Genomic DNA, 24643 nt, shown 5'->3' with positions numbered 1-24643 from the left:
GGCATCGACTCGGGGCCGAGGGGACAGAGAACGCAGGGACTCGCCCCGAACCGCAGTTACTGCGTAACGAACTGTCTTACGCACCTGCGTAACGAACTGTCTTATCCCCCCGACACGACAGTAACATATTTTACAGGATTTTACGGATTAAAACCTGATTCCATATATATATTTGCTTAATCCTTATGGTGACTCTGTAAAGCAGGTGTAATTTCCATTTAATTTCCATTTCCATGAAGATAGGCTCAACCAGATTATCCTTATTGCCTAGAGAGTCCTAAATTTTACAAAAAACTTTCATACACATTATATCATTCTGAGCCTTCTATCCCGGTGATGTGGATAAGATATATAGTTATAACCCTCAGTTTACGATGAGTGAAATTTCGGATAGCAAGGGAGAGGCACAGCTGGGCCTGGTAGGCGTCTGAGCAAGCAGAGGAGAACCTTCCATCCATCACTACGCTGACCGACTGCAAAGCTGAACTGGGGTGATGGCGGTGGAGGGTGGCTCCAGGGCCGGGTCGTTCATGATAGGGCACAGGTGATCGGAGGAGTCCTTGGTCATTCCAGACATAGGAACAGCTCTAATTTCACCTTCTTAAAGCAGCAACAGAAAGAGGAAATGGATCTTGGAAGTGGCAGGGCGTGGGATAATTCCCTAACATTTGCATGGCAGGGCGTGGGATAATTCCCCAAGCTTTATAAGCTCTCCTAAGTAGGATTTCCAGATAAAATACAGAATTTCCATGTATCTCATGCAATATTGGGAGGGCATGCTTATACTAAAATATCATTTGTTATTTATCTGCAATTCACATTCAACTGGGTATCCTGTATTTTGATCAGTTAAATCTCTAGTCCTAAGGGAAGGGTAAGCCGATCCTGTGTCCCTTGCTCTCATCACCATGAAACAGATACATCTACACAATGGTGACAATAGCCCACCAACGGAAATTATAACTGGAGACCTCAACTGAGATAATTTCTTATTTCCTCTGACTTGAGCAGCTTAAAGTTAAGACTGGGACAGATCGAAGTATTTCCATAGCTTTTGAATACGGAAGACAATGCATTACACAATTGTCAGTGAAGGCTCGTTTCTGGCACTAAACTAAAAATGTGCTCTAGGCCGTTCCTCTGTAGACACATCTCCCCAGATGTCATTGTACCTAGAGTCCCACACCCAGTCCAGGCACGATGCTTACCCCATCCCCTCCTTCGAGTAGAAGAGTCACTTACTTGTATGGGATGTGTTTGCTGCCGTTGACGAGAGCCAAGATGACATTGCCCAGAGCAGACAGTGAGAGGCACAACCCTGAGCCTCCTTCCCGATTTTTGCTAAGGGCTTTCACACAACTGCCAAGGTCAATGAGGTGTAGGCGACTGCGGCCTCCCGACACTGCCACCGGAGAGAAGACAAGAGAAGAGAGCAAGGGTTAAGTGCTGGCAAATACTCCTCTGTTCTTCGTGTATCACGCTGGGGTTACAAATATCATGGTTCTCTTAAAATCACGCTGGGGTTACAAATATCATGGTTCTCTTAAATTCTGTCCTGCACACATCACTGACCTTCTGAAACCTACTGATCTGTCCAATAAATAAATGAATAAGTCCTGTAGGTTGAATTGGATGAGATTCCAGAGGAGGTAAATGTCAATAAAAGGAGGATAAGGTTTGTACCTACATGTCTTTTGCATAGAATTCTGAAACTGATCAAGTTAAAACCTGAATAGCCCATTAGGTTGATAACTCAAGGTAAAATCAGGAAGAAGTATCAGCCAGGTGCAGAGACAGGGAAAGACTCAAGTGTTTGTTGAGTATCTGTCAAGTGCCAGGTACTGCACAGACATTAGTCTCATTCAATTCCTATGGTAAAACCATAAGTCAAATACTCTTGTCTTTTTTTAATAGATGAGAAAATACAAGTTTAGAAAAGTTAAGAAACTTGCTCATGAATACTTCTGCTTCCAGCTAAATGAAGTAACAAGACCAGATAGATCCTCTTACCTGAAACAACCAAAACAAACAACCAAACAAACAAAATGTATAAAACAATTGTTTGAAAGACAACAGACATCAGGCAGTAAGGACAGTGATCCTTGAGAGGTGGGAAACAAGTGAGGTGAGTACTACCTGTGTCCCAGCTCACTGCCTTGAGAGAGTGTCCAGGCCATGGCTCAGGGAAGGGCATTCAGGTGGAACCTGATGGGACTCCCTGAATTGAAGAGATAGAGCTGAAAGTCCAAGCAAAACAAGGTGGCAACAATTCACAGGACAGGGTGCTGGAGAGGAGAAAACTGTGGAGATCGGCAAAAGTATTTCGCCGAGTACTGATCAGCACAGGTATGTGAGGATACTACCCAAGGCTGGCGAGGCATCATCTGAAAAGACCAGAGGGTATTGAGTCGAGCGGGAAACACTTAGCGCTAGACTGAACACAGACTGGGACTCATCTACAAATCTTAAAAGCAAAGACCAGAAAGAATCAAACTGTTCTTAAATAACAACTGCATCTCAAGCAAAGCTTAAGAATCTTTACAAATACAGAAATGCCCAGCACACCACCAAAAATAACTAGGCATGAAAATGAGACCCATGTGAAGAAGAAAATGAGACCCATGTGAAGAGATCCCCGAAACCAATCCAGAACTGACTGACATAGATACTAAAAGTGACAGAAGGACATTAAAACAGTCATGGTGGTATTGCTAACGTTCGAAACACTAAATAGAGACACGGAATATATTTTAAAAGACACGAATTGAATCTCTAGAAATAAAAACTACAATGTGTGAGATGAAAAATACACTGGATGGCATTAACAGCATGTCAGGCATTGCAGAAGGAAAGATCGGTGAATCTGAAGGTGCAGTCATAGAAACTATCCAAAATGAAATACAGACAGAAAATGAAAAGCAAAAAATGAGATTAAAAAAAAGAGCTGCATGACAACTTCAATTGTCCTAATATGTATGTCATTGGAATCTCTGAAGGAGAAGACACAGAGGGCAGTACAGATAGAATTTTTGAAGAAATAATGGCCAAAACAGTTCAAAATTTGATGAAAATTATGAACTTACAGATCCAAGAATCTCAATAAGCCCCAAGTACACACACACACACAACACGAAGAACACTACACTAAGCCACATCATAATTAAACTGCTCAAAACTATTGATGACTAGAAAATTTTAAAAACAGAAAAATAAACCTGTTATATAAAGAATTATGGCAAGTTTCTTGTTGAAAGCAATCCAAGCAAGAAGGCAGTGAAGCAATATTTTTAAAATACTGAAAACTGACAATCTAGAATTTTACACCCAACCAAAACATTATTCTAAGACAAAAGGTAAATAAAACCTTTTTCACACTTAAAAAAGCTGAAAGAATTCACCATAAGGCAGACCGACAAAGGATATACACAGAGGAATGAAGAACTGAGGAAATGATAATCATGTGAATAAACTACGGTTTTTTCCTTATTACTTAAATCTCTTTAAAAGATAACTGACTATTAAAACAAAAATAATAACAACGTAATGCGTGAATTATAACATATGTAAAATTAAAATGTTGGATGACAACGGCACAAAGATTAGAAGCAGAGAAATGGAAGTACTCTATGTAAGGTTCTCATTCTATACATGAGTTGTATAATATCACTAAAAAGTAGACTGTGATAATTTAAAGATGTCTACTATAAATCCTAAAGCAATCTATAAACAACAAGAGTTATAGCTAATAAGCTAAGAAAGGGTATAAAGTGGAATCATTACAAATGTTCAAGAAATCCCAAAGAAGGCAGATAAAAAAGAAAAGGAGAAAAAAAAAAAACAAATAGATCGAATAGAAAACATACAGAAAAGTAATACTTTGGAGCACACCATATCAATAATCACATTAATTGTAAGTAGTTTAAATATCCTTATTAAAGATCAGAAATTGTCAGGTTGGATAAAAAAGTAGGACCCTACTGTCTATAAGAAACTACTGATACATGCAATAACATGATCGAATCTCGAAATAATTATGCTAAGTGAAAGGAACCGCACAAAAGAGTCCAGACTGTATGATTTGATTTGATTTGTATAAGATTCTAGAAAACACAAACTAATGTCTAGGAACTGAAGCTTCTCAGTGGTTATGGGGGAGGAGAGAGGGGCGTGGGTAGAGGCACTGGACGGGGTGATTTCAAAGGTCCCAAGAGAACGGATATGTTCATTATCTAGATTGCGGGAACGGTTTCATGGGTACATACATATGATAAAACTTGTCAAATTATATACTTTAAATGCATGCAGTTTATTTTATATGTATCTTATTAAAGCTGCTAAAAAAAATAAAAAAGGACATTCGCCCATAACATGCTGTCGGTGACAGAGCCAGGATTCAAATCTTCAAGACCTGCTCTGCATCCTATACCACGTGGCCTAAGCCAGTTCCGGAGACAGCAGGATCTTCAAAACTGCCTTACTGTCCCAGGCCCTACTCTCCCAGGCAGTGTGGCCCTCAGCACGGCATCCCAGCTCCTGGGTCATCTCTCTTCCCTCCCTTCACTCCCCAGGCAGCAGCAGACTCTGGATTCCGACCTTTCCAGGGCGCCCAGCTCACAGCGTCATGCCTGGCCCACCTCTCGTTGCTTCCTATTTCCACTGCCTTCCCCTATTCTGCATAGAAGGTACACAGCAAAGGTCGAAATCCAAACTTCCCAAAGCTGTTGTGAACACCAGGTCATTCTGGGGCAAGGCGGACAAGGAACTGGGTCGGAAAGTTGATGCAGGGATGGGATGTGCGTGTCTGGGCCCTGGTGGGAGGAGCATGTGGGCAGCGTCCGGGCATGCGCACATCTGCGGGCAGAGCCACATGGCAGCGCTGATGCGGGAGGGCGGGGGCGGGGGCGGGGGCTTTAGGACAAAAACACCCAGGAGCCGCTGTCCAAAAAGTAACCTTGTGTCTACCCGATCTCACCCTCAATTTCCATCTCTAATATTGAAAAAAGGAGGTGATAAAGTGTTTACATAAAGCACAGCATTTCAATTCAGCCTCTCCATTTTCTCTGGTACATTTATGACAGAGTTTTTTACATTCAGGCTGTGATATTTTGTTTACCTTTCGCCATCCCAAGTAAAAACCTTTAAAACGGAAGATAGAACATATTATTTCTCTTTGATCTTATTTTGTGTCATGCAAGATCAGGTCGTGGCAGCATGCTAGGGAAATAGTTATTTTTAAAGCAAAATATCATCTGTTTTGCAACCTAATTACATAGACAGGAGAAGCTGAGATACTCAACGTGCACCATAGATTAAAGGGCAAAGACAGAGACCAATTTGGACTTTCAGACTCTAATAGTCCATTTGATGTAATGGAATAAAAAGCATAATGTACATGCAGTAAAATAGAACACACAGAACAAAGGCGCAGTTTAGACCGTGCTGAAGAATAATATAAAATACCTATAATTATTCCTGCATGACTCACAACCAGAGTCACATTTAGACAATGGAAAATCGACGCTGCTCTCTATACCCACTGGAGTTTCGATTGTCAAAGAATTCTGGATTTGGTACATGGTGCCTAATTTGGAAGGGTACAAGGCGAGTGAGCACAGGTCATTTGCTATTATCGAGAATTTACGTTACTACAGGTGGCTGGAGAGAAAGTAGTTCTCTAATCAATGAATGAAATGGGTGGTAATTAATAGCAGTTAAGAAGCAACTTCTTCACTGACTTCAGATTTCTGAGGTCACAGCTGCAGTGTTAAATGAACATAACTCGCAGTCTGCCTTGAGTCCTCCTTTATTTATATTCTAATATGTATAGTTTAAGTCTAGACTTTGGACAAACCAAATTGTTACGTAACTTACTCTCCTCACAGAAAGCAACACGCCGATTTTACCCCACTCCCGAGCCATTCTCCCAGCTCAAGTTCACGGAGCACCTGATAGAGGCCAGGAAATGCTGAATTATTCGAATATCATTTAATTCCCACAATGATCCTGCAATGCAAGAATCGGCTCCATTCTATAGATGGGGAAAATGAGATTCACAGGTATTAAATAAATCGCCTAAAATCGCATAGAAAACGAAAGCTGAATATAAGATGGAAGTCCTGAGCTGTCTATAGAAGCTCTTTTAACTCACCTTCCCACAACTCCACGGTTCCCAAAGTGTGCTGCACATCAGCATCACCTTGGATGCTTTAGAAATAATACTGGTACCTGGCTTCCACTGGCAGGCTTTCCAACTTAATTGATCTGAAGTGTGATGCAGGCAGTGGGAGTCACTGGAAAGCTCTCCAGGTGATTCTCATGTGCGGCAAAGTTTGGGAACCACTGCCTTGCCAAGGTTACTGGCCAGGTTAAGCTGATGTCCCCATAACTGGTGCAAGGCCCACTGATTGGTGACCACGGCATGCTGAATGCTCGTGGCCAATGCTGGGTGCCCTCTAGTCTGTCTATTTACTTTGCTCCCCGCAAATGAGCTATATACTTATTAATAGGTCAGCTGGGTTTCTTCCTAAATTTAATTATGTCGCTTGTACTTGGTACAGTAGGTAAAAATATGATCAACTATTATGTAAACCAATAACATATGATCATGTAAGGACAGTTAATGTTTCTATAAAAACTAAACTCAATGCTTTGAAAAGATATGATAAAAAATAAATTTTTTAATAAAAAAGATAATGAATTAGGTGTGAATGAGAAATTACAAAGTGGAACAAATTTTGAGAATCTAGAAAGAGTTGATACCCAGTTGGTTGTATGAATGTCTTTTACGTTCCTGAATTACTTAGAAGAAATTTAAAGTAAAAATCAGACTATGAATCTAAGTGTGGTTTATGAAAGTCAGAATCTCAAGTTGAAAACTCATCTCAAAGAGATAGACATGGCCCTGTATCAGAAGATCAATGAATAAATACACATCTACTTGTTTTAAGTTAAAATAAAATGTTTGGACTTCAAGATAATCACGCTAAGCGAAATGAGCCAGACAGAAAAAGTTGAAAATCACATGATATCACTTATCTGTGGGATATAAACCTAAAAGCAAAAAACGAACAGGACAAACAGAGACTCAGACACATGGACAATAGACTAGTGGTTAACAAAGGGTAGAGGGGAGGGAGGTAGACGAGGTAAAAGGGGTCAAATATGTGGTGACAGAAAGAAATCTAACTATGGGTGATGAACACACAGTGAAAATATATATATACCTTGCTGTTAAAATGTATAGCTGAAACTTATTGGATTTCATTATCCAATGTCACCATAAAAAAATTAATTAAAAAAATAAAATGTTTATGACATGACTGTATCATTTTGTATGCTTTCTCTTTTTAACTAACTTTCTCAATTAACTGACCAGCTCACACCGTCTGCTTACACGAAAGGCAGCTGGATTCTCTCTCTCTCTGAAGCGTAGCTAAACCAGATGATAGAGAAATTCATTCATTGTTTAAAATGCAGCACATGTTCCATTGGATTTATCATAGGGACTGAGTGCTGATGTGCCAGGCACACTACGAGGCCTGCGGAGGACAGACAGATGGGTACCAGGGGACTCCGTCCTCGGGGAACTTGTCTCATGCAGCTTAGATGATCCCCTGAATGACTGAAGCACGAGGTGGAGCGAGGCAATGGCTGACCAGCCCCCGGACTGGTGCGGGACTCAAAGCAAAGACAACGAACACCCACGGGACAATCTGAAAGGCTTTATGGAGGAGGCAGCTCAAAGGGGCCGGGAGGCACAGACCAGGTTGTCGTGACTGCTGATGTCATTGTCCCTTCCCTTTTTTTCCAGGAGGAGGCAGCCTTCACTTTGGTGGTAGGAGAAATTGAAAATCGAAGCACAAATAGATGATCGATGGGGTCTCTATGGGCAAGTTCCCAGAAGGGACAAGAGAAAGAAGGCAAGGTGGTAGGAGGAAGCAGACCCACAGGGAAGGATCGGGGGGACCCGAGGTAGAGGGACAAGGAGATTTGGAAGCCGAGAGGAGAGAAGCGGAGGTGATACATCGGCTTAGCTGTTTCTTCTCCTTAAACAGGAAGCTGGTTATCTGCTGAGAGTGGCAGAGCAGGGGACCTGGGGCTCCAGAAGGCTCGGAACTGCTGCTGTGATGAAGGTGACGGGAACACCCTGCGAGGTTACTATGGGAACTGCAGACTGCATTGCTTGGAATATTCTCCTGGCCAAGGATTTTAAAAATTATATTACAAAAATCTAAAAATATAAAACTGTCGTTTTATTATTGACCAAGGGGGAGACGTGGGTGGCCATCTCCACTGCACAGGGTTTTGCTATGAGGGACAGCAGAGACCTGGCTGTGCCTCCTTTAGAAGCCATGTTCTTTCCAGGATCTCTTTCCCCATATCCGCTACCTAAATGATGGATTACTGGAGTCTTATGGATCACACAGCCCAGGATAGAGCATGAGCTGATTCAAGCCACTCCAAGATATCGAGAAAGAGTGGTTGTTTGTCGAAAGAAGACGGAAATGAAGAAAAAAGCTGGATCAGACTTGCAACCAGACGAGTGCCCATGTGCATGTACACTCGCCCATCAGCACACACAGCCAGCCCAGACCAGCCCACGCTTGGCCCCTAGGCTACCCCTGGAAGCAATAAAGTAAATGAACTAGTCAGAGATACAATGTCATTCTTGACCCTGGGCAACAGTTGCTTGCAAGCTTAGATTACTCATCAAAGTGATGCTTTTAAAAACCATCTTTATCAACAGGCCTTGTAAAACTTCTGTATCATGAATGTATTAGCCTGAAGCATCACTAGTACCATCTTGCTTCAGATTCCTGATACGCTTCAGGGTCCCTTCCCCAGTGCTGAAATTCCCAAGGGGGTTCTCAGCCATGACGCATTTAGCTTATTAAAGCGGGGGAGGCTCCATAACGAGTAAAGAATCAGCCCCACTAAGGCTCCGAAATCTTTTAAACTGGGGAAATAGTTTAAGGTTAACCTAGTGCTATTTGAAAACAGTGACACATCAACATAGAATTTTCTTGTCTATCTTGACTGGACATGTTGAAAACATTTTTGACTACCTACTTAAATACAGATCTGCGTGCGTACGTGTGTGTGTGAAATGTATGTATGTGTATAAGATTCAGGTGCATATGCACACGGCGTGTTTAATTTTTGTGGCAGAGACCTCTTTGAATCCGTCATCTAAGCCTCCGATGGCCAGTTCTCAGCAGCATACTCCGCTCTCCGCTTCCCTACTGGGTGGCTAGTTAATAAACTTTCCCTTAATTGAGTTCTGGCTGCCAGGTCCACAGGGGTTACTCCTTATATATAAGTAAACAAAATTTCTATTTTAAACAACATTCCACATTTCCTCATTACATTTTAAACAGTTATAAATTCACCGAAGTCAAGCAAGTCCTGGGCTGGGTGGCCATGTGCATTCTGTCCTGACTCCCTTCCCCATGAGAAGCCAGGTGTGGGAGGCAGATGACATCTCCCAAGGCTTTGGGACTTCCCCTCATATGAGCCTGGCCTCCTGCCCCTTCTTTGTTCTCATCGACAGAATCATTAGAAAGCACCCAAAAAGGTTTTAGAAGCCATTAACGATTCTTGCCTTTTTCTTTAACCCAAATTTATTATTTAAAAGCAATTAGCTTCCGCAATTTATAAATAGGAAAAAAATGAGTTCGATATTAAATATTTAATACGTGGCCAGAATTCGTTAAGTACTGACTCGAGGTGGATCGTTGGGTTTAGGGAATGTTCTAGCCTCCACTTTTGTGGAAGGTGAGTTTTAAATTCTTACGGCTGAAGTAATTTCATTAACTGCTTCTTTGTTTCCGAGATCCCTCCCTAAGTCTGGATTCCAAGTTGAGAGCATGACTATGAAACAAAATGTGAAAAACCCAAACCAGAGTTGTTTTCAGCTTGGTCTGTGACCTAGAAGGAGGAGATTATCCCACCTCCGGAGGTTTTCCCACTCGGCTCCATTTGGAAGCCATTTGCCCCAACCTTCAGATCTTTCACGAGTCACCCTTTGCTGAAAGTACGAGAACCCACTGCAGGCTCTGATTGGGATTATTATTATTATCGATAGCCTAAAAGAATAAAATAAACATTTTTCAGACTCCCACATTACTGCTGCTAAGACACAGCTCAGAAAAAATCGGCTGAGAGCAGGATTTAAAGCCAGCTCTCCGATCGTTAGGACAGATGCGGATATAATTCTGTTACGGATTTTAAAGGTCTGGATCCTCTCACCCCTCTCCTAATCCCCAGTCAGACCTTTCTCACTACTGCTGGTCGTCAAGAGAGATCTGATCTGCGGATAGTACACCTCCCCGAGCGCCCGGGGCACCATGAGTGAGGGCCAGTGTCTCCAGATTTCTGGGCAGCAGCCAGTGCAGGGCCATGAAGGCTAGTCCCAGGGACTGGAACTCTAGCCCAGGCCAGAGAGTACGGTGAGATTTCAGTCCTGGGGGGAGGGATTCAGGGCAAGTCTTTAGGCCCAGTCAAAACTAAACAAGCAGGTGGCAAGAAAAGTCATTGACCAACTGGTGCCTGCAACAACATAGATGAATCTCAAATGGTCAATGAACGGAACCAGACACACGAGTCCAGAGGGGCCACATGATTCCATTTATGTGACTGTTCTGAATAAAGGCAAAACTACCAGGACAAAGATCAGATCGCGGTTGTCAGGGTCTAGGGATGGGACTACAAGGAACACGAGGGAACATTACGTGGTGATGGCTCTGCACTATATCTTGACAGTGGTGGTGGTTACATGACTGTATAGATTTACCAAATCTATACAGAAAGGGTAAATATTACTAAATATAAATCATGCCTCATGAACCCTTAATTATAACAACAGCGGCTAAGGAGTGGGAGCAATGGCAGAAAACTGGGCTGCAGAAGCCCCCAGAGCTCTCTCTTCAGTATACCATTTTTCAAGACTTTGGGCAGCAAGAAGACTTGGGGAGAAGTTGGGGAGCCCATCCCCTGATCCCAGTTGGCTGTCTTAAATCCAGGCTCCACCTGGAATCAGGTTCGTTGATTGCCTCTGTGTTAGTTAATCAGCTTCTCTATTTCCAGGGTTAATTTCCTTACTAGAGGTTTTTGTTTGTTTTACTGACATCACGTGTCCTTGAGACAGTTATTCAGAAAGCGCTAGGGGCCAGTTGCCTGTGTTTTGAAAGCCCTACAGAGGTGGACATTGGGAGAGTGTGGAAGCCACTGCCTGGCCACCCAGGCCCACAAGTGGCCCAGTGAAGCCAATGGACCACTTTGCCCATGGGCCAAGATCTCACTGAGAAGGATCTTGAACGCCAAGTACACACTTCACAGACAGAAGACAGAGCACAGCATAAAGGCGAGTGTGGCTTTGACAACAGCCAAGAGAGGACCGTATAATCGTCCAGTTGGTCCCTGGCACTGCAGCTGTCACTGGGATCCTGTCTGGGTTTTTACAGAGAAGCATACGCAATGGGCATTCCCAGAGTCGGGTTGGCCGTTCACTCGTCCGATTTACAGACTATATGAAAAGCCTGACTTTGTTTCTTTTGGGTCCACTGAGCCGACTCCAGCTAATGATTATAGCGTATGGCCAGGGTGTCTGGTGGACAAGTGCTGGTCTGCCACCAGGAGCACCTTTAAGGCTCGTGAACAGAAAGATGCCTTAAGCAGCTGTTTCTCTTTTTTAACCCGCCCCCGACCCTCCAACCCCGCATTCCCATAGCAATTACATTCATAAATTATCTTCACCAAAGCAAACCCCTTCTCTTAAGACAGTTCGAAAGTAAACTTCAGCCCAGACTCAACAAGGATCTTGACTCTCCGATCAGCCCGCTCCAGACCGGGAAACTGCCCCGCGTCAAGCAAAGGCCACGGCGCCCTCAGCGGGAGGGGCAGGGCTTCTCGCCGGCCCGAGGGCTGCGGCGGAGGGACGAGGGCACTTACTTCCCCCTTTCCCGCTCTTCTCCATCCGGTACTGGTAGATGTGCAGCGTGAAGAGCATGTGGGAGTTGCGGTGATCGTCCTCGTCGCAGTCCTGCTGGTTGCCCCGGCGCGAGGCGATGGCGGCGTCCAGGAAGAAGGCGGCCTTCTCGGCGGTTGGCGCCCGCAGCTCGCTCTGGTTCTGCAGCTGCAAGACACAAGCTGAGAGCTGCAGCTGCAGGTGGAGGAGGGCTTGCCCGCCCCTCGCGCCTGGCCTGGCCCTTCTTCTGTGCCTCTCCGAGGCCGGAAGGCCTTCTGGAACTAGGTCCCTTTATTCACATGCAACTCTCAGCTTCATTCATTCATTCCCAAAGAGTACTATGGAGCCCACTTATTGGACGACACATATTTTTACCCATTTTACAAGTTAAGTAGAACCTACGAATAGCAGGTGTGAGAAGCCAATGGTTGTATCTGGGACATCAGCGGGAGCAGGTGGCCCGCCCTGATCCCAGCAGAGGACAGCTAAGCAACACCCTGTGCAATCGATCCATTTACCTAAGAAAACACGAGGGATGTGGCTGCATCTGGATTGCAAAGAGTACCTGCCTGGACACAGGTAGGTTGCAAACTGTGATTTCAGTTGATAGCGCTAGTGTCCCAAAGAAGTGAAAAAAACTTGGCTAGCTTTAATTCAACTCTCAATTTTTCCAGCTATTAACTAAAGCCAGTTTTAGCCCACATTTACCGGCATACTTATAAACAAGAAGCATCACAGATGTATGAAAACACCCAAGACCCTTAAACATCTCCTGTATATCCTTTATGGGATATCTACTTTTGTCTTCAGTTCCTAAATTCATGTGCATGGTATACTTATTAATTGAATAAAGAAAGCATTGTGGATAATGTGTCTAAATCCTATTAGATCCCTTAGCAATCATAAGTAAACCTTAATTAAAACAATAGTATCAGAGTTTGACCGGCACTCCCTTTTTGGGGAGAAAAGGAAATTCATATTTCTGATACATTCAAAGAAATGATCTGCAGTATATGCCTTAGAATCGCTACAAATTCTGATAATTTTCTACTCTGACTCTAGCTGTATCTATAATTCTGGACTGTGAGAGCTAATATTTGGAACCCAAGACTATAAAAATCTTCAAAGTTCAGGGAGAGATTCTATTGTGTTCATTTTTTTTTTCCTGTATTTACTAGGGCAGAAACATAAACCAATGAACTTTAAAGATTTTCAACAAGAAGAGTTAAAATAAAGAACATGTTGGTCTCTTCCTCTTCTTATTCTTAGCCTTCAGTTAACCAGATCTTTTACCTACGTGGAACCTCATTAATGACGTTATGAAGTGGGTGGAGGTTGTAGCACACTTGAGTGTCTAGCTGATGCTTGGAGCAGGGGCGCTGGGCATGCGGACACTGGCTTCCGACACAGGTGCTCTGTAGATACCGTCTAAGCACATCTTACGCTACAGATCATGGTTCTCAAAGTGCGTGTCCCTGGACAAACAGCAGCAGCATCCCTCGGGAACTTGCTGGAAATGCACATTTTGGAGCTCTATCCCAGGCCTGTTGCATCAGAAATTCTAGAGGCGGAAGCCCAGCAATCTGCATTTCACAAGTTCCCCAGGTGACTCTGATTAAGAGTAAAGTTTGAGAACCGCTGGATTACGGTTTGCACGACCAACTAGTTTGCATTCTAATTAGATTCCATATCCAAATGGTGTCTGACACCTCATTAAATCCATGAACAGCCAATTTCAGGCAGACATGGTACCCACTCTTTGGGCATTGCTGAAACTAACCAGGCAACCACAATATAAGTGCTGTGAGTGTTCTAGTGACCTCAGGAGAAACATCTAAGAGGCCTTCCTGGAAGAAGTGGCATCTAGCTAAGATCTAAAGGAAAAGGAGTTAGCTAGGTGAAGAGAGCAAGAGGGGAGGAGGAGTGTTCCATGCACAGGGAACAGAACGTGCAAAGGCCCAGGGGTAAGAGGGAGCCTGGCTGGAGCCTGAAAGCTTTACCACTGAAAGTGCGCTGTCGCTGGGAGGTCTGTTAGACATGCATAACCAGGGGCCCCATCCGTGCCCCACTGAACCAGAACCTGCACGTTAACAAGATCCCCAGCGATGGACGGACACACACCCTGAAGTCTGAGGCGCATTGCCTGCTTAGGGGACGTCAGTGTAATTTAAGAGGAGTGGCAAGGAGTGGGGTGGTGACAGATGAGGCTGGAAGGGAACATCGAGGGCCTCGTAAGTCTCCAGGAGATGGGGAGGGAGGGAGGATCCGCGCTGCGGGAGGGAGGACCGCGGCCAGGCATGAGAAGACAGGCACAGCAGAGAAGGGATCCTCACCTGTGGAAACGACCCCACCTGTCTAAAAAAGGAGGAATCCGACACAATTAGAAACAAAGCCACTGCGAGAGGCTGGAAGAACGGGTTATTTTGGGTGTGCGCCACGCCTCCATCGATCGGCAGACAGCAAGAGAGAAATTCTCACAACGGGAGTGACATCCCGAAAGGGCAAACTGGAGCCTCTCTTGGCTTCCACAGTTCTAGTAATTATATCACGGTTCTAATTAGAAAGCGCTTATTAGTTTTTTCCTACAGCACTACTAATCCGGCTGTAAGCCAGTGCCAGAAACACAGTTTATAGAGCCATAAGCAGCCCCAGTAATGGCTGTAGCTATCTGTGTAGAGCAGTAAATATTTCGGTTTGTCGTTAAACAAAAGAAAGATTGTACTTCCCCCCCGCCGCCCCCGCCCAAAAGGGGAGTAAAGCAAGTAAATTCGATTTCTTCCAAATGTTACAACAGTTGTGGTTCCTGCTCATTGTCAGTTAGAGTCAAGGTACAAATATTTAGGTTGGGTGGGAAGATGGCCCCACAGCTGGCGGGCGTGAAGTCCCCGTCCACCTTCAACGCTCACGAGCCTCCTGGTTCACACGTCCGTGAGTCAGGGACTGAGCTGCCCCAGCCTCAGAGGCAGGGACGAGCCACCTGGGAGCTGGCCAAGCTCCAGAAGCAATCACCTGCGTGCCACAGATGGGGTCCTCGCACAGGTACACGCCCGGGGACTGGCCGTCCTGCAGGCTGCCCGTGGCCACCTCGGACAGCAGGTCCCGCAGGTTCTCTTCCTTGCCCCACACCTCCACGGCCGAGATCCGGACCGAGAAACGCGCTCCCGTCTTTTCTTTCCGCTCATTGATCAGCTTGAAGAGCCAGGAGATGGCACAGGGGATGATGCCCAAGTTTTGCATGGAATCGTCCTTCCCGATCATGGTATAGGATTTCCCTGGGGGGACAAGGGAGGAGAGGGTGGCGGTTTGAGTGTCCAGGCGTCACTCTGTAGCGTCTCAAGAACAGAAGACAAAGATGCAGAAGAAAGGGGCGTGGAGAAGGAGGGGGAAGGGAAGAAAGAAGATGACACGATGAAAGAAAAATGCAGCACTTGACACAGAAACAGAAAGACATCTCCTAGCACCACCGACGAGATGGCTGCCATGAAGACCGCCACAGCCCAGGCCAACGACAGGATTAAATCACGATGGACCTCGAGGGCCCCGAGCAGCACAAGCTATTCTGTTTCCGCACGGTTCTGCGTGTCGTGGGAAGGCAGGGACGCCTCGTCACTATTCTATTTCTTTTTCTCACCACAGATGAAATCCACACACTCACACTTTAAATGCATTCTCGAGTTAAACACGGTGTATATTTGTACAGCACAGACGAATTCCGTTAAAATCTGGATCGCTGCTTTGATCGGAAATGAAGACGAGAAGGACGGGGCGGGAAGACCAGCAGCAGCGGGAGGCCGAGGGCTTCCTGTCTGGCCTGGCACTGGCCTCCGCCATCCGCAAGGCCTCTCTTGGCATCCTGGCCAAGGGACCCTTTTTGGAGCTCCCCCAATTGCTAACATATCGAGCATGTAAGGTAAGACCCGGTGAGTAGACGGCCACAGGTCACTTCGAGGGGATTCAGTCAGCAAACCCATGGTCAGGTGTTCAGTGGCTTCCCTCCCCAGGTGCCCAGCCCAGGGCTGACCCAGTAGCTGGATGCTGGGAAGCAAAAACGGCTGTCAGACTCTCCCCAGACAGGTCCTGACAGGGTTCTGGGCTTTGCTTGGAGCTGCTTCTCTGGCTTTTATGTCGACTCTGGCACCAGCCCAGATCCCTCTCTGCTTCCCAACAGCCCCTGCTCAGGAAATTTACATTTTCCTGCTGGCTTCCTGGGCATGACCTTGACTTGGGCCAAGCGGGAACAACCCCGCCACTGCTCTGTTCATCTCCTGGCCTCGAAGGCTTCCCGAGATGACCGGGTATTTACTTCGGACGCACATCTACATTTCAAAAGCAGAAATGATGATTCATGATTATTTAACGCAGCACCTAAGGGAGACAACTGTTCCTTTCCTCTGAGGACTCCGGGACAATACAGAAGAATGAATAGGGTGACTGGGAATCCAACGAGCAGCACCAAAAAGTACAGCTGTCACTGACCCAGCTTGGCGTGGCCGAAACAGAACACGCAGCCATCTGCCCCGTTGACCACAGACTGGATCACCTCTGCCACGGTTCCAGCACACACTTCAGCCTGGTGGACACAAGAGGAGACACAAGTGGTGAGTGGACCATTAATAACAGAAATATGAGCCCGCTTTTCTGGGGCTGGAGGTCATCGCGTTCTCGGGTGGTTCAGCCCATAATGACTTCTGGAGGTGCTGCACCCCCTCTGGTACCGCCCACCCCCATGCCAGCCTCCGCATTACACACACTAACTGCAGATCACCCTTCTGCTAATGTCTGGTACAATTCGGCTGCCGCGTCTGCGGACCAGGCAGGAACAGGCTGGAACGGGAACACAGGGCGCTTCCGAGGGCCCCATGCCCTTCCGTGCCACCCTTTTGGCCTCCCAGACAAGGCATGTAAACTTTCCATTCGCCCTCTGCTAACTAGATCCTTCCTTTACACACCCACGTGCACACACGCACACGCTCCTTATAAAATGGACCGGGCTTATAGGACAGAAAGAGGTGATGTGCCATCCAGGAAAATGACCTTGAGAACGCTAGTTTCAGTGTCAGCAGGAGCTCGGTGACGCACGTCTGCTTCTTTCCCAATCTCCTTCCTCCTTCTCAGTCTACAGCCTCCTCTTTTCCAAACGAGCCTTTTCTTTCTTTCTCTACAGATACGTGCGACGTATACGAATCCTTTACAAAGGAAACGTGTTCGCTCCCGAGACAGGGGCCGAGCTCTTGATGACTTTCGTATTTCTTCACTAACGCTCCATCATATCGCGCTCTGCAAACGGGAAGGACCCAGTCGATTTTACGGGCCAGCGTGGCGCTCCGGGAAGCCTCTCTCTGGTTTGCATCGAGGCTTTCACAGCAGCGGGAAGACGGAATTATTCGCCGCGTGCCGTTGCCTCTGTTCCGGTCTCCGCGCTGCAGTCAGATGTCTCGGAGGCATTTGAAGGCTGTGCGAACACCGGGGCTTTGCAGTCATCGGAGCATCGGGCCTCCCGGTGGGAATCTGAGAACCCGGCCTCGGCGATGAATGTAGTTATTCAGCTCCAGGTTGCAGCAGCACAATGAACCTAAGTATTCAGAAATCAATTTTCTCTCCCTGACCGAGATTGAAAAACCACACTCCCGACGATTGTGAATTGTTCCGGTGGTCGCCTGGGCAACTCTGCTAGGGGCACCTCCTAGGTGAAAGAGGCTGGCAGGAGAGGGCTGCCGTGGGGAGGGCAGGCTCTGTCGCTGCCGCCCGCCCCCAAGACCGAGGCAACAGAGCCTGGCGCTCAACCCTGAGACTGAGGTTGTAGAATCTTCTTGATGGAATTTGCAGAGGCGCCTCGCCAGAGCGGGAAGAAGTCACTGCCAAATGAACTCTGTCTTCTTTGGACATAAAGTGAGATGCTGGTTAGGAGGCTGAGAGCCCACCCTGAGTCACCCATAAAATAAACCGTATTCGATTCAAGGTCAGCGGGAACAATGTTGGTTGTGTGTGGACCGAAGTGCCTTTACCGACTCCCCCGTGCAAAGGCCCGAGGACAGAGGAGACACAGGAGAGGCCTCGCATGGCACGGGGCGGGCAGCCTCCCCTTGCAGAGTTCCTGCCCAGTATCCACTGAGAAGAGACGCCAGGGACCTGCCCATCTGCTGTTTGTTCAGAGCTGACAGTGGTCCCCGAAGACCACTTGCTGCCTTTCTTGGGCCCAGAGAAGCAGGCGGCCTTCCTGAGCACAGACCCCGTGGGCAGGGCCAGGTGTACAAGAAGCCTCTGATCTCCCGCAGGGCTGACCCCTCCCTGCCATTCCTCCTGCTGATGACCAAATCGGTCCCCTCCAAGATTCATACGTTGCAATCTAACGTGATGGCATTTGAGGGGGGGCCTTTGAGAGTGATTAGGTCGTGAGGACGGAGCTCTCATGAATGGGATTATAAAAGAGGCCCCAGAGAGATCTCTTGTCCTTTCCACCACATGAGAACACAGTGAGAAGACACCTCCAGAACTGCGGGAAATAAATTTCTGGTGTTTATAAGCCATCCAGTCTGTGCTGTTCTGTTGTGGCAGCCCAGACTAAGTCACCTCCCCAAAGTTCTGCCCCAGTGGTGGGCCCCTGATGACAGCTAAGGCCCGTGAAGACCGCTAAAGATGACTCAGAAGGGTGACAAGAAGAAAGGACTCTTCTAATAATTTCTTAGCTCCAGGAAGCTGATGTCTTAGAGACTGAGAAAGTAAAATTATTAAAGCTGTTAAAAGTAAAATTAATAACTACCTGGGGCCACCGTGGTGGCTGATGTTTTACAGGCCAACAGCAAGAACCTCAGCAGAGGCCCACCCTGCACACACACCATCATCTTCCTCACTTTGGGGGCTCAAAGGGTATTCGCCCCTTGGGGGCTGAGGCTGGCTAGGGCCAGCAGCATGATACTACAATTAGCAGTGATGATATCAGAGTAAAAGCAGCTCACATTTATTGAGCACTTACTACACGCTGCCTCTGCTCTAAGTACCTCACGTGGATCAATTCATTGATTCACATCAGACTTCACTGAGGCCCAGGGAGGTGCAGTGACTGCCCAAGGACGAACTGTTAGGAAATCGTGGATAAAATAACAGGGGTCAAAGATACAATCCTGTATGGAGCAGGGCACAGAGAGGTCAAGGGGAAGAATACAGAAAAGATGTCTGCTCAGGAAAGAGAGACTTCATCTTCAAGTCTCAATTTCCTTGTCTGTAAGTGAAAACAGCAATGCCGGTGAAATTTTTTTGAAACGTAGTTTATCATAATATTGAACATTTGAGCAAAAGTGAATCATCCTAAAGCGACTGCATCTGTAATGTTGAGCATACGAGCTCTGCAACCAAGTATGAAATGTAAATAAAGACGAGCAATACAAATGGCTCCTTTTTCTGGACTGAATTTAAAACACATTAATAGTCCACATTTAATTTAGGGTTTGCTTTGGAATTCTTACAACTTAGGGAGATTTGCTTTTGGAAATTTTTAACTGCATTAATTAAATTATTTGTAGGCCATTTATTAGACCCAATGTGAGGTTTAGATTAGTAAGCCCGTAGGGTGGTACAACACACACACGCACACACACACACACACACACACAATGAAGAGAGAAACCATAGAACTTATTTACTTATAAAGTACTATGTCTTTTCATGATCAACTCTTTGAGGAAACCGCATGCTCAGCTTGCTGACGAATGGAGCCTATAACGTGTGCCATGTGCCGACAGATCAACACAGGAGCCTGTGTGAACATCGTGCCTTCCTACACTCAGACACAACGTGGAGGAAGTTAACAGGAGGGGTTCTAACAGCTGCCTGCTAAGGGGTGTTAGTTACCCTATTATACACTGTTTTGTATAAATCTTGGGAAGTGCAGGAAATGTATTGGGAAGGTACAGGTGATGTCTGATGCCGAAATGCAAGCAGAATAGGCCACCGTATACCTATAACCTGGCTTATAGATGTCTACCAGAAGATTCGGTGGCATCGAGTCATTGCACACGAATTGCACCAGATGGTGCAACTGAATCTTCTAGTAGACATCTGTTCTTACTGGGATCGGCTCCAGAAGCTTTGGTCCAGGAATCTTGGCACTCTGAGCCCCCAAGATTATATTCATAGCAAATTGACAAAAATGGCCATGGTTTTCCACCCCTCCCTGTGTGCGTGCCCCTTGCAATGTGACTTCGCAGCCCCTTGCAGGGTGACTTTGCATCCCTTCCAACCAAGAGGTGGAGTTTCTTCCCCGCCCCTCGAATCTGGGCCAGTGGAATGCAGCAGAAAAGACGGTGTTTCGATTCTGAGCCTTGGCCTCGAGAGGCCTGCATGCTTGGGTCATGCCATTGCCACCAGAGAAGCCCAGGATAGCCTGCCGGTTGGTGAGAGACAATGCGGAGCGAGACCAGGTGACCCGGCCAAGGCCATTCTAGACCACCCTAAAACCGGCCAAGCCCCAAACGTGTGACAGCATCCAGCCAAGATCGGCAGAGCTGCTGACCTAAGCCAGAGCTGATCAGAGACACGTGTGAGCCGAGCTGGGGCAGGCTCGGCTGACCCACAGACTCATGCGCAATAATAAATGCTTACTGTTGTAAGCCACTGAATTTTAGGGTGGTTTGTGATGCAGCAGTAGCTGGCTGATACAACAGCTACCCCAACCTCTCTTCTTCCCCACTACTCCACAGATCCAGGCCACGGGACTGCATGTCAGCCTCAGTTTCCCTGCTTAGGCCTCTAGTTCCTAACTAGCACTCCAGACTTCCCCTCTGTGGGGCCCAAGGAGCCTGTCTATTTCTAACCCAGCTCCTCGAAACATTTTTCCCCTCCTTCCATACCCACACCCAGTTGCCAGCACCTCGGTGCCATCGTCCTGAAACTTCCTGCTATCTTTCTGCTTCTGGATGCATCCACTGACTGGCTTGCTCCTTCTTCTCCCCAAGGGTATGTTTTGTTGAAATCCTGGCAGAGTGGTCCTGCCCACGGCACGATATCAGTAATTCCAACGAACTGAACTGTTCAGTGGAGCTCAAACCGGTCCAGAAGTTGTCGTGTGGGTGGAGGAACTGGCTCATCGGAGAGCTCCGGAAGACACCCTCTCATCTCACGGGCCTCAGTGAATGAATGAAAACTCTTTGGAACGAATTAACATTGCCTGGCCCTGAGAGGCATCGCTACCCACCTGAGAAGCATCTTGTGGAAAGACCGCATCAAAGGCAAACATCTTAGGAGGAACCTGGTTGCCTCTCTTTGGGAAGGCATTCGGACCCCCGCACGTCAGCGGGTCGTACAGGGTGATCTGCTTCTTCCGTGGGTCCACTTTTAAGAAAGAGCTGGATTCTGAGGTATCACGAGCTAACGTGGAACAAATGCGAAGCATGACTTTCACCTGTTAAGAAACAAGAAACGGGAATGACGTGGATTAAGTTATAGTCTGGAGACGTAAGTATCCACGGCAGCACAGAACCTTCTCCTGATGAACTGTGATAAAGTACACAATGAATTAGCAATGTGATCCTCAGCGGCTTGTGGGAAAACTGATTTATTTATAATTACCAGGTAGAATATTTTGATATGTCCATTATTTATTACAGAAATGGCACATCATGTTCTTTGTCTTCCTATTAATATAAATTGGAAACTAACTGTACCCTGGTGTCCCAATTACATAGATGAAAAGGTAGTCTGGACTGCCAAGCTTTCCGGGCTGCTGTAGTTAGCTCCCTTGAAGCTCACAGATCAATAAACCACGGACATAAAAGTTAGCTCCATAATTTACTTCTCGCCTCTGCTCATCGGGACTCTTGGAGACAAAAATCCACAGTGATTAGTGTCATCATTAAAGGCCCGTGAAATGGCTTGTTTTTAATGGGCAGCATTTGATATGTCTTCCAAAGGGCATCAGTGGTTAAAGACTCGTGTGAACCATTATTTGGGATCCCGTTAAGTGAGTGCATGGAAGTTGACACCTGAAATCATGAAAGTGTATCTTGGTGGAAACCAGGAGGCAGCGCCCCACTGACCCCGCCTCCTGAGTAACTGAACGTGACCATTTCTAGTGCAAGTGACCAACCCAGCTCCACCCCCATGACCACCTGCCCTACAGTCCTAAGGGGAGCGGAAGTCATGCCGAAGCCACACGCACAGCTCCGGAGGCTCAGTTCGCAGGGAAAGGGACGGCATTTGCTCCCTTATTGGCTCTTTGTTACTATGTTGCTAGATCAGCCCAAGAGTGCTGAGTACCTACTATGTGCCAGGCACTGGGCTAGGCATCGGGGAATGCAAAGACACGTGATACGTACAGTAGTAGGGCAGGCAGACACAGGCGGGTAATTGCTGTGATGGGACATGGCAAATTCTGAAGCTCTGCAGAGGATAATCTTCAAGCTCCTCTGTATCCCGCCCTCTTCATCTAATCAATGGTCAGATCTAAAAAAATCTCAGTTACGCAGTTTTAGGGAGAGGGTTGTAAATTTTTAGATAAAATACTTCAAACATACAGAAATGCTCAGAGAATAATCTATACTGTGCGTAGCGGAATGAGGTCCACTTCCGGCCTATCTCAGCCCTGCCTACCGAGGCCTGGGAACCAGTCTGCAGTGTTCAGAGCCGACATGCAAAGGATTCCCACGGCCCTGGGCTCATCAGAGGGTCTGCGCTTGCGCCGGCTGGGCTCGTCCTCCGCACCAAATACAGCCCCCCAGTGTGGACCCGGAGGCCCGGGGTCACCGCGGAAGGAGCACAGGGCTGGGGTGTGGCTCAGGGTTCAGATCTTGGTTCTCCCACCGTGAGGTTGTACGTACAATAACACCTGCCATTTCCCAAGGGTCTGTCGTGTGCTACAGCTGCGCTGCTCCCCACAGTAACTAATATAATCCGCCCTAAGCCAGGGTGTAGGCAGCCTGTCCAGATTGCACAGGCGAGAAAGCACATGTTACAGAACTCGCCCCGCATCGCTGAACCTGTGGCGGAAGGCGGGGCTCCGATCCTACCTCTGTGTGACTCCAAGGCCCACGCCGTCCCATTATGCCACCGGCGGCCTCCCACACGGGGCGGGCCTTCCCAGCGCCTCACCTACCTATCTGATGGGACTCTCGTGAGAATGAAAGAACTTGGCATGGGGCGTGCTGGGCCCAGGGTGCCTGTTTTTCTCCTTCCACCCCCTCCTCCTCTCTGTAGTTCCCGCCCTCCGAATGATGATATCTTCGCATTTCCCGATCACAGCGTTAATGATAAGGTTTTAGAAATCCTTGTCCTGGACTCTGGTAGATTCCTTGCCCTTGACGGATGACAGGATGGGACCCTTGCGGACCGAGCTAGGTGTCAGCGCCGGGCCTTACCGGGCTCCCGCTAGCGGAACATCGTCAGGTCCCACATACGCGTGTGTGACAGTAACCACTGCAACCATCTACGTTCCACTCAGGCAGCCTTCTTCCTCACCATGAATGTCTCAAATCTTATTTTGGTTCCGTTCATTTCTACAGATTCGCCCCAGTTACACAGCAGGTACACTAAGAGCACGTATTCAAACTGCGACTTTGGGTAGGCGTTTGGGGCCTCCCCGGATTCAGTAAGCAAATCCCCCAGCCCAGCCTCTGAACAGCACAAGTCAAAGCTGATGTAAGCCAGGCAGAACTGCTGGAGTCGCATGGCCCCCTGCTTCTTGATTTCACAATTTCACGTGCGATTTCTGGGTAACTAGAGGTGCTGAATATCAAGTATGAGCTAAGCCAGGCGAGGGCCTACGAGAAGAAGCAGGAGAGCAAGGCGGATTTACCGAGTCATTTGTCAGGGAGGGACGCTCCGGCGCCTTAATGAAGTCCCAGGCCTGCAGCTGGGTTTCCGCAGGCAGGCTGAGGATTCCAGCCTCCGGTCTGGCCAGGGAGATACATGGCTCTTTAAAAACCTATGGAACTCAGTGCTGGGGGACGTTCTGGCACGTGGGGCACTCCGTCCTTTTCTTTGCAATTCATTTAAATAAATGGATATTTTTCCGCTTAAAGGAAGGAAACTGGGATTTTCTGCTTCATTTCCTTTGTGCCGTTATTCCTTTAGTCCAGCACGCCACTTCCGGCTTAATCCTTGGTAATTAAAGCACATAGGGGATACCACTTGTGATGGAGACAAGCCCCGGATTTCTTGCTGGAAGTTTTTGCTTTTGTTGCAAACATGGGTAGGCTCCTGGCAACACCTGCTTCAACCATTCCTCCCTGGGCTGCTCCAGGGAGAGGGTCCCACAGGGTAAAAGGGACAGTCACTATTTCACTCCCAACAGCAGAACGGGAGGAATGGGATCTAGAGAGCTAAAGGCCCCATGAGAGTTGGGGGAAGGAGGGCCTGACGCCCCGCTTCAGCTGAGAGTAGGCTGGTGCTTCCTCTGCCAGAGTTCTCACTGGTTGAGACCCCATTTTGCCTCATTTATCTAATCGGTCAGTGGGTGGCGAGAGGCAGCTGCTGCTCTGGACAGCAGTTGTCCTTATGTCCTGCTCTTTCGTCACTTCAGCTGCTCCTCTTGGATGGCAGGATGGACCGAGAGAAAGGATTTGTGGGATACTCACTGAGACAAAGAGGCAGAGCCTCATTCCTAAACTGTACAGATGCTCCGTCAACATAAAGGCCATGGCCAACTGCCACGTGGCCTCGCGGGGGACTAATGAGGAGTGGGCCCCA

The 24643-nt window shown here is 47.2% G+C and overlaps 1 protein-coding gene across 1 annotated transcript in view; it reads right to left on the bottom strand.

Moving 5' to 3' along the window:
- The window catches only part of LOC102887592 (kinesin-like protein KIF26B), a 243884-nt gene that overhangs the window by 42718 nt on the left and 176523 nt on the right, over nucleotides 1-24643 (bottom strand). The window contains exons 4-8 of the mRNA XM_025048510.1: nucleotides 21156-21362; nucleotides 16442-16535; nucleotides 14975-15237; nucleotides 11950-12133; nucleotides 1243-1402 (exon numbers count right to left, since the gene is read on the bottom strand). Coding sequence (XP_024904278.1) covers nucleotides 1243-1402; nucleotides 11950-12133; nucleotides 14975-15237; nucleotides 16442-16535; nucleotides 21156-21362 — 908 coding nt within the window. The remainder of the gene's footprint in view (nucleotides 1-1242; nucleotides 1403-11949; nucleotides 12134-14974; nucleotides 15238-16441; nucleotides 16536-21155; nucleotides 21363-24643) is intronic.

This window comes from Pteropus alecto, unplaced genomic scaffold (genome assembly GCF_000325575.1).
Source record: "Pteropus alecto unplaced genomic scaffold, ASM32557v1 scaffold115, whole genome shotgun sequence".
In the NCBI taxonomy this organism is placed as follows: Eukaryota; Metazoa; Chordata; class Mammalia; order Chiroptera; family Pteropodidae; genus Pteropus; species Pteropus alecto.
The sequence above is the reverse complement of the archived record's forward strand: the minus strand, read 5'-3'. Positions and strand labels throughout refer to the sequence as shown.